Source organism: Periophthalmus magnuspinnatus, chromosome 21 (assembly GCF_009829125.3).
Source record: "Periophthalmus magnuspinnatus isolate fPerMag1 chromosome 21, fPerMag1.2.pri, whole genome shotgun sequence".
In the NCBI taxonomy this organism is placed as follows: domain Eukaryota; kingdom Metazoa; phylum Chordata; class Actinopteri; order Gobiiformes; family Gobiidae; genus Periophthalmus; species Periophthalmus magnuspinnatus.
Window position 1 is genome coordinate 18,848,889 of NC_047146.1, and position 17,460 is coordinate 18,866,348.

The 17,460-nt window shown below is 44.4% G+C and overlaps 1 protein-coding gene across 2 annotated transcripts in view; it reads right to left on the reverse strand.

Moving 5' to 3' along the window:
- Positions 1 to 17,460, reverse strand: part of LOC117389785 (protein ITPRID2-like) — a 59,339-nt gene that overhangs the window by 19,837 nt on the left and 22,042 nt on the right. For both annotated transcript variants that reach the window (XM_055230496.1, XM_033987507.2), the window contains exons 7-10: positions 10,846 to 10,885; positions 10,673 to 10,768; positions 8,262 to 8,409; positions 6,214 to 6,274 (exon numbers count right to left, since the gene is read on the reverse strand). In XM_055230496.1, the coding sequence (XP_055086471.1) occupies positions 6,214 to 6,274; positions 8,262 to 8,409; positions 10,673 to 10,768; positions 10,846 to 10,885 (345 nt within the window). The remainder of the gene's footprint in view (positions 1 to 6,213; positions 6,275 to 8,261; positions 8,410 to 10,672; positions 10,769 to 10,845; positions 10,886 to 17,460) is intronic.

Below are 17,460 nucleotides of genomic sequence, written 5' to 3' on the forward strand. Positions count from 1 at the left end.
AGTGGTGATGGCAAACTCTTGAGCACATACTTTAGAAATCTAGTGGGCAACACATCGAGGTAAAATAAGGCAAACGTTCTGAGGTAAAATAAGTTATATATTTTGTTCTGAATTCAGGTCCTCGGAGACGGGTCTGACTAAGAGCGGTTCAGAAGCCCTTCATGAAGAAAAATACAACAAGGCAGTTTACGTCGCCCGGACTGGCGTTACCGGGGCCCCACCCTGGAGCCAGGCCTGGGGTGGGTGCTCGGCAGCGAGCGCCTGGTGGCCGGGCCTTTCCCCACGGGGCCCGGTCGGGCCCAGCCCGAAGAAACGACGTGGAGCCATCCTCCCGTGGACCCACCACCTGCGGGAGGAGCCATGAGGGGCGGGTGCGGAGAGATCCGGGTAGCAGTCGAAGGCGGGAACCTCGACGACCGGATCTCCGGACATGGAGACTAGCTCTGGGGACATGGAATGTCACCTCGCTGGGGGGGAAGGAGCCTGAGCTTGTGCGGGAGGTTGAGCGTTACCGGCTAGATATAGTCGGCCTCACCTCCACGCACAGCTTGGGCTCTGGAACCCATCTTCTTGAGAGGGGTTGGACTCTCCATTTCTCTGGCGTTGCCCGCGGGGAGCGGCGGCGAGCTGGTGTGGGCTTGCTCATTGCCCCACAGCTCAGCCACTGCGTGTTGGGGTTCACTCCGGTGAACGAGAGGGTCGCGTCCCTGCGCCTTCGGGTCGGGGACAGGTCTCTCACTGTTGTGTCGGCCTACGGGCCAAACAGCAGTGCAGAGTACCCGGCCTTCTTGGAGTCCCTGGGAGGGGTACTAGACAGTGCACCAACCGGGGACTCCGTTGTTCTCCTGGGGGACTTCAACGCCCATGTGGGTAACGACAGTGACACTTGGAGGGGCGTGATTGGGAGGAACGGCCTCCCCGATCTGAACCCGAGCAGTGTTTTGTTATTGGACTTCTGTGCTAGTCACAGCTTGTCCATAACAAACACCATGTTCGAGCACAAGGGTGTCCATCGGTGCACATGGCACCAGGACACTCTAGGTCGGAGGTCGATGATCGACTTTGTTGTCGTGTCATCTGACCTCCGACCGCGTGTCTTGGACACTCGGGTGAAGAGAGGGGCTGAGCTGTCAACTGATCACCACCTGGTGGTGAGTTGGATCCGCTGGCGGAGGAGGAAGCCGGACAGACCTGGCAGGCCCAAGCGTATTGTGAGGGTCTGCTGGGAACGTCTGGCGGAGCCCTCTGTCAGGGGGGTCTTCAACTCCCGCCTCCGGGAGAGCTTCTCCCTGATCCCGGGGGAGGTTGGAGACATGGACTCCGAGTGGGCCATGTTCTCCACCTCTATTGTTGATGCGGCTGCTCGTAGCTGTGGTCGTAAGGTCTGTGGTGCTTGTCGCGGCGGCAATCCCCGAACCCGGTGGTGGACACCGGAAGTAAGGGATGCCGTCAAGCTGAAGAAGGAGTCCTATCGAGCCTTGTTGGCTCGTGGGACTCCTGAGGCAGCTGATGAGTACCGGCAGGCCAAGCGTGCCGTGGCTCGGGCAGTCACAGAGGCAAAAACTCGGGGTTGGGAGGAGTTCGGGGAGGCCATGGAGGAGGACTATCGGACGGCCTCAAAGAGATTCTGGCAAACCGTCCGACGCCTCAGGAGGGGAAAGCAGTGCTTCACCAACACTGTTTACAGTGCGGGTGGAGAGCTGCTGACCTCGACTGGGGATGTGGTCGGGCGGTGGAAGGAATACTTTGAGGATCTCCTCAATCCCACTGTCACGTCTTCCGAGGAGGAAGCAGAAACTGGGGACCCAGAGGCGGACTCGTCCATCACCCTGGCTGAAGTCACTGAGGTGGTTGGCAAGCTCCTCGGTGGCAAGGCTCCGGGGGTGGATGAGATCCGTCCTGAGTACCTCAAGTCTCTGGATGTTGTGGGACTGTCTTGGCTGACACGTCTCTGCAACATCGCGTGGCGGTCGGGGACAGTACCTGTGGAATGGCAGACCGGGGTGGTGGTCCCTCTGTATAAAAAGGGGGACCGGAGGGTGTGTTCCAATTACAGGGGAATCACACTCCTCAGCCTTCCCGGTAAGGTCTATTCCAGGGTGCTGGAGAGGAGAATCCGACCGATAGTCGAACCTCGGATTCAGGAGGAGCAGTGTGGTTTTCGTCCTGGTCGTGGAACACTGGACCAGCTCTATACTCTCCATCGGGTCCTCGAGGGCTCATGGGAGTATGCCCAACCAGTCCACATGTGTTTTGTGGATCTGGAGAAGGCATTCGACCGTGTCCCTCGTGGTGTCCTTTGGGGGGTGCTCTGGGAGTATGGGGTCCGGGGCTCTTTGCTAAGGGCTGTCCGGTCCCTGTATGACCGGAGCAGGAGCTGTGTTCGCATTGCCGGCAGTAAGTCAGACCTGTTCCCAGTGCATGTTGGACTCCGCCAGGGCTGCCCTTTGTCACCGGTTCTGTTCATTATATTTATGGACAGAATTTCTAGGCGCAGTCAGGGGCCGGAGGGGGCCTGGTTTGGGAACCACAGGATTTCATCTCTGCTGTTTGCAGATGATGTTGTCCTGATGGCTTCTTCGAGCCAGGACCTGCAGCAGGCACTGGGGCGGTTTGCAGCCGAGTGTGAAGCGGCTGGGATGAGAATCAGCTCCTCCAAATCCGAGGCCATGGTTCTCGACCGGAAAAAGGTGGTTTGCTCTCTCCGGGTGGGTGGTGAGTCTCTGCCCCAAGTGGAGGAGTTCAAGTATCTCGGGGTCTTGTTCACGAGTGAGGGAAGGATGGAGCGTGAGATTGACAGGCGGATCGGTGCAGCGTCTGCAGTGATGCGGTCGCTGTATCGGTCCGTTGTGGTAAAGAAGGAGCTGAGCCGGAAGGCGAAGCTCTCGATTTACCGGTCAATCTACGTTCCTACCCTCACCTATGGTCATGAGCTTTGGGTAATGACCGAAAGGACAAGATCGCGGATACAAGCGGCTGAAATGGGCTTCCTCCGCAGAGTGGCCGGGCGCACCCTTAGGGATAGGGTGAGGAGCTCAGTCACACGGGAGGAGCTCGGAGTAGAGCCGCTGCTCCTACACGTTGAGAGGAACCAGCTGAGGTGGCTCGGGCATCTGCTCAGGATGCCTCCTGGACGCCTCCCTAGGGAGGTGTTCTGGGCATGTCCCACCGGGAGGAGGCCCCGGGGAAGACCCAGGACACGCTGGAGGGACTATGTCTCTCGGCTGGCCTGGGAACGCCTTGGGGTCCCACCGGAGGAGCTGGAGGACGTGTCCGGGGTGAGGGAAGTCTGGGAGTCCCTGCTTAGACTGCTGCCCCCGCGACCCGGCCCCGGATAAGCGGAAGAAAATGGATGGATGGATGGATGGATGTTCTGAATTATATGAAAATATTCAAGAGGAGATGTCTCATTTCTAATAAATTGCTACAAATTAGCAGCTATGGTTGTTCTCTCCCAAATAAGGACAGTTATTTCCTATCGGTCTTTATAGACCTTTCGTCATTTGAACAGAATGTAGAAGGGACTGGCTGGTCAAGCAAAGAGAAATCAGAAAATTAAAAAAAAAATGAACTTAAAAGATTTCATAGAGAGTATCTACGATAAAATGACATTATTTCAGCTAAGCGTAACTTCACAATTTACAGAAATCCACACAACCTTTTCTTAAGTATTGGGTCCTATAACTTGCCATTGAGGTCCATGGTTGTCATGATCGGGGTTGGCTGCTCTTGTGGCTGGCTGACTTTTTAAAATTTTTATCTTACATTTTAACTTAATATTTGGGGATTTTGACCAACTAACAAGTGCAGCTTGTACAGTTCAAAGGACAGAAGTTAAGCACTATTGCAATGAGTGATTTAAGCAGGTTGTTTTACCTGTATCCATGGCGACCCTGTATGGAAATACCGACGCTAGTCAGCCAACTATAAAATACTACAGACTTTTCACAACAATATAATGGGTTTTCAACACCAAATATGGCAGAAGACATTCCAGAGGGAATGGCCCAACTCATCACCAACCGAAACAGCAGAGTGAAAGAAGCTGAAGAAGACTAGAGGCTGCCCTGTTGGACAGGGACAAACAAAGTGATTTTGACTGATCGACTGATATTACTTAACAATGATGCACTTTTCCCCAGTAGAGAAAAAAGTATTTCCTCCTTAGTTTGTATGTGCTGACAAAAAAACATTGCCCTATAATGTGGATAGGCATAGGTTCAGCAATTAGGGATATTAAACACAGACCACCTTAGACTCCTCATCTGACAACCAGCTCAATTTAAAACTATAAGCTCTTTAGGATGTTGTGAAGTCTCATGAACCTAATTGGAACTGAAGACAACTTTCAAACCAGATTTCTTAATAGCAGCAGTGAATCCCAGTGTATAAGCCATTTTCTGTCCCTTTCTGATCAGACACCTGGTCTAAAATGCCAGTACATGACAGCTGTGAGGACAGACAGACACAGGAGGAAGAACAGAATAAACATGTGTCAGTGAGACATGTTCCACAGCTGCACCTGCTCCGTCACCACTGCACAGATACATCCTGTTTAAAGCCCACACTATTCTGACCCAGCATCAGTGAGGGTGGACGTTTAAACGCACCGACTACACTTCAAGAGCCAAGGACAAACACAGCTTTGTCCTCGTTGCCATGGAGACGCAGCGACCGCACTAATTAACCCAGAGAATCCGTGTCCCGCCAGGTCAGACAGCTCCTGCCTGCACCCGCTGTCCCATGTCTCTGTCTGGGGGAACCTTAACTTGGTCCATTGCTGCTCCAGGCTTTTACTGTGGCGCACATGAACTGGAGGGTGGACAATCGAATACATGTTACAGAGGCCAGAGAGTTTATCAGGAGGAAAATAATAGTGCCAGGGCTGGATTCAACAGAAGACGTTCTAGGTTGACTGAAAACATGCCCTTTATGTCAGTTAGTTGACTAAAAGACAATATGGCGAAGTAGGCGCTGACAAAACTTCTCAAAATTATTAATTATTTCCGTAACGCATGATCCAAACTGCACTTACAAGACTAGGAGCTCACTAACCTGGCTAACACCAGAGTGATGTGTGTAGCGCACTGAAGAGAGTTCTACACACTTACTGATGTGCCATTGGGAAAAGGCAAAACATGAGAAATATTTTAATCTGATTAGTAGAAGCTTCTCAATACTGGAACAAGCTGGAAATTTTGCTTTTGTTTTATTCTAGTAGAAAAACTTTTTTTTTACATGCAGAATGAAGCAGTTTGTGCATTTGTGGAAAGATAGTGCTTTTCTCTTACGCTAATGCATCTAATAGCACTCTGGGATTGATCTGAACAATGGGAGCTGGTCTAGATGGATTCTTGTGAGTTTGTGAACTCTTGCTGAGCTCACAAGAGTTCATGCACAAAGCAAAACCACTATACTCAAAAAAGTACTAGTAAACTGTTTATTTGGAAAGAGGGAGGCAGCTGAAACTATTCACTCCCAGATATCTGGATAACTTACTTCATGCCTCCTCTCTGCTGCTGTGGTAGACACATCGTGTGTTACAATTACAATAGACATTAGCATTGCTGATGAGAAAATTAATTGACTATTCACATGTTGTCCCCTGTCCCACTCCCCCTGTGGACTGTAACTCTTTCAGATGCCCCGATGACAGCTGGACCCTCTCCTCCTCCCCGCCTGGCCCTCCTCCACCCGCCTCCCTCTCCTCCTCGCTTGGCTCTCATCCTTCTCGCCCGGCTCTCCTCCTCCTCGCCTGGTCTTCCTCCTCCTCGTCTGGCCCTCCTCCGCCCCCCCTCCCTCCTCCTCGCCTGGCCGATTTTTCCTGTTGTTTTGTTTTTGTGTGTAGGCAGCACGATTGCTGAGTGGCAACACTCATGCCTCACAGCAAGAAGGTTTGGTTCGATCCCCGGGTTGCCCAGGCCTTTCTGTGTGGAGTTTTTCATGTTTCTCCCCGTGTCTGGATGGGTTTCCTCCGGGTACTCCGGTTTCCCCCATCAACCAAAACATGAACGCCCTTCGAGACAACTGTTGTTGTGATTTTGGGCGTTACAAAAATAAAATGAATTGAATTGAATAGAAATTAAGGTCGAAAAGATGCCATCAACTGATGAATTAACTCAATGACTAAAGATCTACAGCCCTAATTAGAGGAGGGGTCTGTAAATGCGTTCAGCACCGATACAGATGTCCCACAGACGGGGCGACACTCACTGGTGAGGGCATAGTTTGGGTTTTCCAGCTCCAGTCTCTGCAGTTGAGCTCCCAGGAACACCTACAACACAAAACACATGTTTCAATAGTGCCAGTGAACACACAGTACAGTCTTGTTTACATATAAATCACATAACTAGATCAGATAGCCCAATAATGAGATGTGATGTTTGGTGAGTGTTTACAACACAAGAGAAATGTGATCATCAGAAACACCTGGTGACATGTGTCAGTAAATCAGGGGATACATACTATTCCTTAAAGCAGACCTTTTGTGTAATGTCAACTTTTCAGAGCTTTTAACCATGTTGTAGTCGTTTCCCTTCTGAAATTGTATTTAGAGTGATCTACCCCCATTTTCACCACCACGGGGAAGCGGCCGCTGCACGGTACTTCTCCAAAGTAATTTTCTTAATCGGGGATACACATGTATTCCGCAGCACTGCGTAGTCATTTTAGTACAAATGAAAAAAAATTCACTGCTTTCTAGTGTGACGTACAGCTATCCATAGGAAGGGTCAGCAGTAGCACTGCTCTTTTTTGTGTTGTTTACGGCAACATCAGCTCCATTGGGAAATTATAAAAATTATACACAGGTGTTATAGATTAGATTAAATATATTATCTATATAGCAGACACGAGCACAGTAGGTCTTCTTTAAGTAATCATCAACTTAAACAGCAATCAAATACTTTGGGGCAAAAAAGTATTTTGTCAGTCACCAATTGTGCAGGTTCTCCCACTTAAAACAATGAGAGGAAGTGTAATTTTCATCATAGGTTCACTTCAACTGTGAGAGACAGAATGGGGGGAAATAATCCAGGAAATCACATTGTAGGATTTTTAATGAATTAATTGGTAAATTCCTCAGTAAAATAATTATTTGGTCACCTACAAACAAGCAAGATTTATGGCTCTCACAGACCTGTAAATTTCTTTAAGAGGCTCCTCTGTCCTCCACTCGTTACCTGTATTAATGGCGACCTAGTGAATGACCTGCAGAGAGCTAGGACCAAAGTAACAAAGCCTACAATCAGTAACACACTACGCCACCAGGGACTCAAATCCTATAGTGCCAGACGTGTCCCCCTGATTAAGTACATGTCCAGGCCTGTCTGAAGTTTGCTAGAGAGCTTTTGGATGATCCAGAAGAGGGCTGGGAGAATGCCATATGGTCAGATGAAACCAAAACAGAACCTTTTAGTAAAAACTCAACTTGTCATGTTTGGAGGAGAAAGAATGCTGAGTTGCGTGCAAAGAACACCATACCTACTGTGGAGAATGGGGGTGGAAACATCATGCTTTGTGGCTGTTCTTGTGCAAAGGGACCAAGATGATTGATCCGTGTAAAGGAAAAAATTAATGGGGCCATGTATCGTGAGATTTTGAGTGAAAACCTCCTTCCATCAGCAAAGGTATTGAACATGAAAGGTGGCTTGGTCTTTCCGCATGACAACAATCCCAAACACATCGCTCCTGCAACGAAGGAGTGGCTTCATAAGAAGCATTTCAAGGTCCTGGCGTGGTCTAGCCAGTCTCCAGATCTCAAAGAAAACCTTTGGAAGGAGTTGAAAGTCCGCATCCCCAAAACATCACTGCTCCAGAGGAGATCTACATGTGGCAATGGGCCAAACTACCAGCAACAGTGAGTGAAAACCTTGTGGAGACTTACAGAAAACATTTGACCTCTGTCATTGCCAACAAAGGGTTTAACAAAATATTGATATGAACTTTTGTTATTGACCAAATACTTATTTTCCACCATAATTTGCTAATAAATTCTTTAAAAATCAGACAATGTGATTTTTCTGGATTTTTTTCTCATTTTGTCTCTCATAGTGAGGTCTACCTATGATGAAAATTACAGGTCTCTTTCATCATTTTAAGTGGGAAAACTTGCACAATTAGTGGCTGACTAAATACTTTTTTGCCCCATTGTACGTGTTAATTTGATTCTTCATTGAATTTGCATGGTACCAGCATTAATCCTTCAGAATGAGCATATGTATGAGTATATGAGTGTTTGGTACAGTAAGAAGTGGTGGTACCTTGAAGTCAATGCCCCGGGCGCAAGATGAACCGTTGAAGAAGCGTGAGGGCACCTTGGAGGCCAGGTCTGGTTCTTCTCGACCGAAGCCTAGGTTCATGAGGATCTCCTCAGGGTCCTCCTCGTACAAGTCCAGGAGCTCCGACACACTGCGTGCACACACACACAATTGGAATATACAATTAAAATTAGGCTATTACTAATATGATATGTGAATGTGATATTATGATCCACTTTGTATTTTTTATGTTCCCTTGAAGAGGTTGCCAGTGTCATCTGATTCTTCTAAATGTTCACACTTCATTGTGATTGGTTAAATCCACCAGTCACTGACTCAAGGCTGACCAACAGGAGGTGGCTGGGTATGTGTTTGAGCATAGAGCTGCATTCATGAGAAAATGAGTGATTCACTTTTGACAAAATTGCAATTCATCACAGGAATGTTAGTCTTTGACCCTGGAAGCAAGACAAAGATGTGCCACCATAAGATTCATATGTTGTCCATATGAATAGTTTATGATCTCAATAACTGTCCCATAAAATATTTGGTTGGCTAAGACAGGCCTAAGGCCTACATAGTAACAGTTTTACCTCTACTGGGTTAGTTTTTCGTGCCTGAATCTCTTGTTGACACACACTTGGCTGTTGAAGCGGATGTTTGACTGACTGTAAGTGCAGCTAATTCATGCTATCCTGAACATTAACATTGTTCATCTATACTATAATCACAGTCATTATTTGCATATCTAATTATTTGTACACAGGTTATTTGCAAACCACCAGTAACTAGCCACATCCTGGAGGTAATCATGCCAACACAGCTCTTCAGAAGAACACAAACTACTTAAAATAGGCTTGTTGGATGAACTTAAAAGGATAAATGCAAACAGATGACAGGAGGGAGTGACTCCTCCCTCCTCTCACCCATCTGTCACTGTCAGCCAATCACAGCCTGGTGATTTTGCCTTTGAACCAATCATCTTGCAAGTCATTTCATACAAAAAGGATTTAAACACAGAGATATAAAAGCACTCTCTCGTCCCTAATCCTTTCTGTTGTTTCAGCAACAACCCCTCCTCCCCATTGCCACTGCAGCAGCAGAAATATGAGCCTCCCCAGCCCCTTAAACATACCATATAAAAGAGTTTGTGCCATGTGCTGGAAACGTTTTGTTGAATGCAAGAGTGTATAGGATTGTTAAATGTGATGTCATTTTATCATTTTATCTCTCTCTCTATTGTTTGTAGAGGACTTTGGAAGTTCTTCAGTCTTGTCTCTCATGCAGGTACATGATCTTGGATGTTCTTCAGACATGTCCCTATAGCATTTGGGTGACCTTATCTTTGCAATAACTGAGGGTAGTGGTGAACATTATCAATACTCTCACCAGACTCCACCAGGTCAGTATGGTGTATTGAACAACCTACTGGACATCTCACCCTGATACAGTATATTATGCTCTTATTTGATTTTAATAGTTTTATTATAATGAGGATTTGTTAAACACAAATTTATTTTATATTTCCATTGTATTCTTTTTTTTCTGTATTGTGCAGCACTTTGGAAACTTTTGTTTATGAAATGTGCTATATAAATAAAATGGATTGGATATCACTTTTGGATACAAGACATCATCTGAAAATAATAAACATGTTTACAAAACATTCTCTTTTTAAAATGAGATGCGTCATTGCTGGTAAACAAAAAAAGGATTGTTGTCATTTAACGCTAATAAGGTTACAAGTGTGGCAGAAAGTGCACAAGATTGAGGTAAGAAGCTAGGCCAAGATAAACCAGCGGTGACTTAAAGTAAAATATACACACTGGTAATCCTATATTATGCTAGATTACTAGTGCATTATTTAAGGTAATTGTTTCTTGTTTGATAAATAATGAACAAAAACACAACTAGAAATTAGCGATGAGTTGATAAGGATTTGTTGAGCTGATATTGATATTTGTCCTACTGCTGTGGCCAATAACCAATAATTGTTGATACAACATATAGCTTTTAGAATCCATAGTAAGGCCCAAAAAACTATTTTTAAGTTGAAGTAAAGATCACAAATTAACTGCATCTGCAAAAATAAAATGTAATAAATGTATTTATTTGGGATCTAAAATAATTTGTTAGAGGATTGTGTAACATACAGCCATATTGTTCACTTTCAATTCAGTGTTCAATTTCCATTTTTACTCAAGAGTCTGTTCAAAAAGGCCACTCAGAGAATGGGGAAGTGCCCCAAAAATATCAGCATCGGATACTGGAACCTATATATCGCCCAACCCTACAAGAATTCAGCGAGGTTCAGTGAAGTTTCTGCTTACGCCAGGAAGTGACACCATCACTTCACAATCCTGGTTTATTAACAGCTAATAATTTCCTGGTTTATTGCCTGGGTTAGCACTCACCTGGACACTGTGCTGCTCTTGCCGGAGCCGGTGGAGTTCATGCTGCGGGCGCGATCTTTGAACTGCGACCTCTTCTGATCCGCCGCGAGACCAAAGCTGGAACACACACACCCCACATGAGCGCCCCTATAGATTGGAGGAGGTATTGCATGGGCGCAGGTCCCACTACTCACCCAGGCTCGCTCCGGCTGGTGCTGCACTGCAGGTGGTTGGCTGAGAAGAAATGTAAATAGTCATTAGCATAGATACACTACTATTCTTTTAACCATATTTTAGCTGTTCCCCATTCTCATTTACCCTAAATTGAACATTTGGATAATCTCAAACCTGGAATTGCCAATCTCTGCTGAACAAAAGGTAAAATATAGTTGTTAACTTGGAAACTACCACTTCATGACATCACAAGGTGGAGCAGAGCATTTTGAGCTTTGGAGATGTAGAGAAACTAATAATGCAGGATTACTCAAACATGTGTGAATGAAACAAAACACAACTCCAGGTAACTTTTTGATGAGGCAACAATATTCTAATGCTCACAAGAGTCAGTTTTGCATCATGTTGGACCTTTAATGAACATTTGTATTTTTCTATATTCTGTAATCATGATAAAACCAAAATTGTAATCTGGCTTCAAGAAAAAAGTAATTGGTTTGTCCTGAGCAGGTGTTTTTTGAGATGGGAGAAGTTTGAAATGTGGCACTGCACCTCCCCACAGAAATCCCAATGTTTTCTTAGTGCAGCAAGTCAAGTCTTGTAGCTGCTCTGCTCTGTGTGCGCACTTTTCACACTGATGGAGAATTGTGCTCAGTAGTTGATTTAAAAGGTTGTTAATGTGTTTGCTCATTTATTTTAAAACAAATCTACTTGAGTATCTTATAGTGTTACAATTCAAACTTGATTTTACGCATTTCACGTTTACTTACTATGGGGTGGGTAGCCCAATCACACGTTTGTGCATTGAGGTTTGTGCAGAAGCCAAAGGCCAAGTCCCAAATTAGCAAAAAAATATGGCAACACCGACAAACATAATTCAGTCTATTTTAATGGCAATACAGACTAGTTTGTGAAAAACATGCAGGGTAAACGCTCTGTGCATTTGTGGACAGGGTGTCATGCTTTTCTCTCAACTGGATGTAATCAAAGTATCCCCTTTCGGCTTGTTCTGCTGTTGTGAAGCTTCAACCAAACAGATTCAAATAATCATCATGATGTTCCGCCTTTTCCATCGCTTTCAGCGAGAGCCATCCCATATCAGTTTTGAAAATGCTATACTCGCCAAAAGCAACATACTAAAAAGTTTCACTTTTGTTTTTGATGCTCCGAGTCTCCCTTCCCTCCACTCTCTGCATTAAGTCACTCCCTGTTCAGAGCTCTATCATAACACAATCAGTGTGCATCCTGCTAATGAAACTACTGCATATTGTATCAGGTTTGTCAAATTGCTGGGTACTTTTTTTGGATTATGCTTTTGTATATTTATGGATCATGTGGGAGCATGGATGACGTAGACTTGTGGCCTGAGCATTGCACAGAATCTTACAGGTAACAGGGTTCGAATAGAGAAGCTGGTAGAAAGCTTAATATCACTTCTTTAAGGAATAGGCTTGATACACCGATGTTGATACAGAATGATATGATGAATAATTTTCACAACAGTATAATGATACTTTTATAAAAGGCCTGTACACAAAATATTTAACCAAAATGCGTCCCAGTATAGATATATTGCATAAGCAGCTCTTGCAGTCTAAATACGTCTGTGTACTGCCTGCTAATAAACATAAAGCATTTTAATTGAAGAGAAGAGAATTGACATGCTTGTTGTTGTTACCATTTCAAAACTCCACTCTGTCCTTTAAAAGTGAAAAGAGCTTATAAACTCATTGTAGTGAATAATTAGGATGCTCGGAATGCATAAAGTAAGTGAGGAGCAACTTTCGATGACTAGAAACAATATAAAATTAACTAGTTCTGTTTTTCACGTTTTTAAGACCATAAATATTTGGTACAGCAACTTTAACATTACTATGCCATCTGATAAAGCTCAAGACCGTTCAAAAACTCAAGATTTTTTTTGTTCAGTATTGTTACTTGCTCTAATCAGGAAGTAGTTAGTGGGGAGTATTAGTATCAAATAGTATGATTTAGTGTTATCACAATATTACAATTTCAAACTTAGGAATAGACTTATACCACAGAGATAATAAAAAGCAATCTTAAGACAAGGTAGAATGTGACTTTCAACATGAATTCAAAGTACTTTCTTTTATTTTACCAGGTGGTATTATATCTGTGTAATCCTTCAGTTGTCCATGCAGGTTCACTAGTTTATGTGGTCTTTGTTAGTTCTGACACAGCTCAAGATCATTTAAAGCTATTCAGAAAAGGTTCATTTCTGTCCTGTGAATGTGACTTTTTAAAGTATTGATACCTGCTCAAATGAGTATATAATTTTGATATTAGTTTTAGTATTGATTACCATTTGATTTCTGCTACTTTTGACAACCCTAATCTGACTGTTGATACTTTTTACCATCCTTGTATCTTAGCTGTACAACTGTAAATTTAATTGACTTGAACGAGCCCCTCATTCAGCTGAATCTAACACTAGCATGAATGTTTCTGAGCACTAGTTTGCACGCAGCAATCAGCCTCTGTGAATAGAGATCTACAGTCCTGACAAGCACACAAAACACAGGATTTTACCTTTTGTTTTCAGTCCACAAACATGCACCTTTAGAGGAGCTGGCTCAGGAGGTGGCCCATGGCTCTGCTCCGGGCTTTTGTTGGGAATGTTTAGGTTGACTTGCACACACTTAGCGACCACTTAGGAAAAAGCAGTCCTCTGTCTGCAGCCTAAATGTCAGACGCTGATCAGAATGAGTGCCTGCACCCAGGGCTCACCACAAGATTGTCCACTATCCCCACTAATGTTTATTCTTTTTACCCCCTGGCTTTACGTTCCCTATTGTTTTGCATTATGGTTAGGTTTAGGGATGTCCTCAAATCTAATCTACAGTATCAGGACTATTGTGAGAAGAGGACTGTTGCCATGCAAGTTGTTAGCATTACCGTGAGGGTAAAACTTCACTTTAGTCTGTGAAAGGTTTGAAAAGTGCTTATAAACTCATTGCAGTGAATAATTAGGATGCGTGCAAAGCATGAGGTAATAGTGTTGACAATAAACGCAAGGCTCTGTTAGCATAGCACTCACGGGGATAATAACTTGTGACTTTGAAACATGCTTTTGGTCATGTTGGATTAAGGATTTCACAGTCACAAGAATGCATAAGGTTTTCTTTCAATACTGTATATAGGGTACTCAGAACAAACACAACCCCCCCTCCCTGAGTGTTGGAAAGTGAGTGGGAGGACGGCCCCTACCACGTCTGCTCCTGCCACATCTGCTCCTGCCACGTCTGCTCCTGCCACGTCTGCTCCAACCACATCTTTAGAATACGCTCCTATCATGTCTGCTCCTGCCACGTCTTTAGAATACGCTCCTGCCACGTCTGCTCCTGCCACGTCTTTAGAATACGCTCCTGCCACGTCTGCTCCTGCCACGTCTTTAGAATACGCTCCTGCCACGTCTGCTCCTGCCACGTCTTTAGAATACGCTCCTGCCACGTCTGCTCCTGCCACGTCTTTAGAATACGCTCCTGCCACGTCTGCTCCTGCCACGTCTGCTCCTGCCACGTCTGCTCCTGCCACGTCTGTAGAACACGCTCCTGCCACGTCTGTAGAACACGCTCCTGTCACGTCTGTAGAACACGCTCCTGTCACGTCTGTAGAACACGCTCCTGTCACGTCTGTAGAACACGCTCCTGTCACGTCTGTAGAACACGCTCCTGTCACGTCTGTAGAACACGCTCCTGTCACGTCTGTAGAACACGCTCCTGTCACGTCTGTAGAACACGCTCCTGTCACGTCTGTAGAACACGCTCCTGTCACGTCTGTAGAACACGCTCCTGTCACGTCTGTAGAACACGCTCCCGTCATGTCTGCTCGTGTCATGACATTCCGTTGCAGTGGGAGACGGGCTCCTCGTTAGGGCCTATTGTGCAGAGGGCCTCATGCATCTCTCTGTTGACTAATTTACACACCACTCAAACAGGTGTAATCTGAAACTACTGTAGAACGTCTCAGGACTATAACGTCAACAGGCATGCACAATTTAGATATCGAGCCCATCATCTATAACAACAAAACTGTCACAAACGCAAACCCCGAAATCCATGTGTTTAAGAATGAATGACTTTTGGGGGGACTTTTGCCATAGCATTGCTTTTTACTCTGTTCTAATAATGTTCCCTCATCAAAAACATGCCAGAAGAGGTTTTAGATGTTATCCATGGAGGTTTGAGTAATTTTGTAATCTCTCCTGAGCCCTATTTGACCCTCCACTGCAATACTCAGCCCACAAGCCTATGTCAAATAGGGATGGGACGATATTAAATTTTAGACTCACGATTATCGTGGCAAAAATAATCGCGATTAACGATATTATCGCGATAATTATTAACCTGTTAACGTTCCAACGGCCCGGGCGTACTTTACAACTTTACAGCAATGTACATACACTTCTGCGTCACCCGCACAAACAATCTACACATCAAATGAAAGTTGCGGCGCTCGTCTTTCTGGATATGCAAACCATTTTCACCTGCAATCACCACAGTGCTGACAGGAAAGACGTTTTTATAGAAAAGTCATAAAGAGTGAATCTGGACTTCACTTACCATTGAGCGCTCTGGTTCTGTCAAACATCAACATATTCACACAAAGTTGGTCTCATTTGTTCTGTAAAGGTCCAGAGAATATATTCCAGTCAAGAAATTATGTCCACAAAATAAGATCCTCCATGTCCAATCTGCTGCAAGAAAGTACTCCAAATATGAAATCTGCTCCGTCACTTCTTTGCCTTTCTTTAGTCGATTTCAGGCATAATAAACTTCTGACAGCGCCAACTTTGTTCCCCAGTGCTAAACACACGTGTTAGCTTGTGATTGACACCAGTGTTGGCCAATAAGGTGGGGGTTGTGGGTTACTGAGGCCGCAGACAGCGAATCAGTGCTACAGATGACTGAAAGTTTACGCCCCACTCTTCCCCTTGTAGAATCAACCAATTACATCACACACATTTAGTGACGTTTTCCCCTTACAGCCAATGAGCAGCGGGACAGGATGATGTATCACATGCCATGGTTTTCCGTAAACAGACGTACCCGGAAGAAAATATGACTCCTCAATGCCATGCTGTCGAAATGGACCGGTCCTTGTTGCGCCGGAAGTGACGCAAGTGCCCGTCGATGAACACTTAATTTTTTTAATTAAGGCACTTTGGTGAATTGGGAAACGAATGGATGCAGAAATGTGTGCATAATGGTGCATTTTACGTTCTGTTGTTTTGCGTTTTAACTGGTACGTTCCTGTGGAGAATTACGGATCAGACTTTGTTTATTGTTGATATCTGACAGAATATAGTTCAGACAGAGATAAGCACAGAAGCTACAAGTGTCATTGCTATGTCAGAGTGAGAAAACACCACAAACTAACATCTAAACGTTGTATTGGAACTGGAAACATGAGGCAGTGTGGTGCCGTAAAGGCAATTATAATCGTGCGCAATGATCGCGATTATTAAAAAATGCCACGAACGATTAATTGCGGACCTTATTTATCGTGATTAACGATATTATCGTATATCGTCCCATCCCTAATGTCAAATATGCTCACACAAGACAATTCTCCATAAATATACAAAAACATGACACAAAACTGTACACAGCAACCTGACAAATGTAATGCAATGTGCAGTAGTTTCATTAGCGGGATGCACGCTGATTGTGTTGTGATGGCGCTCTGAAGGGGGATGGACTTGGCGGAGAGCAAAGGGAGGCTTAACCTATAATATTGTGGATAATAATTAGGATGCTCTGAACATGTAAGAGATTTCAACAATGGAGTAGACGGGAGTTTTGCCATGACAGTGAAGCTAACAACAACTAGCATGCTAACCACACATTTCCTGATTATTGAACAGTAAAGTGCTTATATCAATATATCTCAATATATCTGTACAGGTGCAAGACACATTTTCGTCAAATGCATGAGAACAATTCAGTACAGGCAGGACTGGATACCATTTTTTTTTTCTGCATACCAGTACCTTAAAGATACCGGGACACGCCGTTTCTTTAGCTTTTCTGTTTTACCAAGATAATACACAGTGCTTTGTTAGGACACATAAGTGCTGTTTATGCCACTTGTTTGCACTTTGTTGTGCAAAGTGAGCATTTGTACTGTTGAATAAATCAGTGCAGTGTAAGTATTGGTCATTGATGCTGACTGGGTGCAGGTGCTGGGGTTTAGGTAGTGATGATTCAGATCAGAGAGAGCCCTTTTAGGTTCAGAACAACTGGATTTCAGCATTGAAACTGGCAATCCAGACTCCTGAGTGGCTCATTCTACTTTCTGAGTGGATGATCAACTTGAGAACTAAAACACCAAATTATAACAAGCAATTTGGCCAGTGTTTATGTTTTGCTATGTATCAGTAAATGCTATATTTGATTTGATGTAGTCCTGAGTTCTAAAACATAATCCCTCTACCCATGTCATCAACACGGAAATTAAATTTTTCCATTTCAGTACAGCAAGGAACACACACATTTTTTGTAAGTTTAAACCTTCTTTTAACAATAAAGATGCTGTCACTTATTTTTATTTTTATCACTAATTGAAACTATTTTGACCCTTGTTAACATTATGGGTGCTAGGTAACAGCT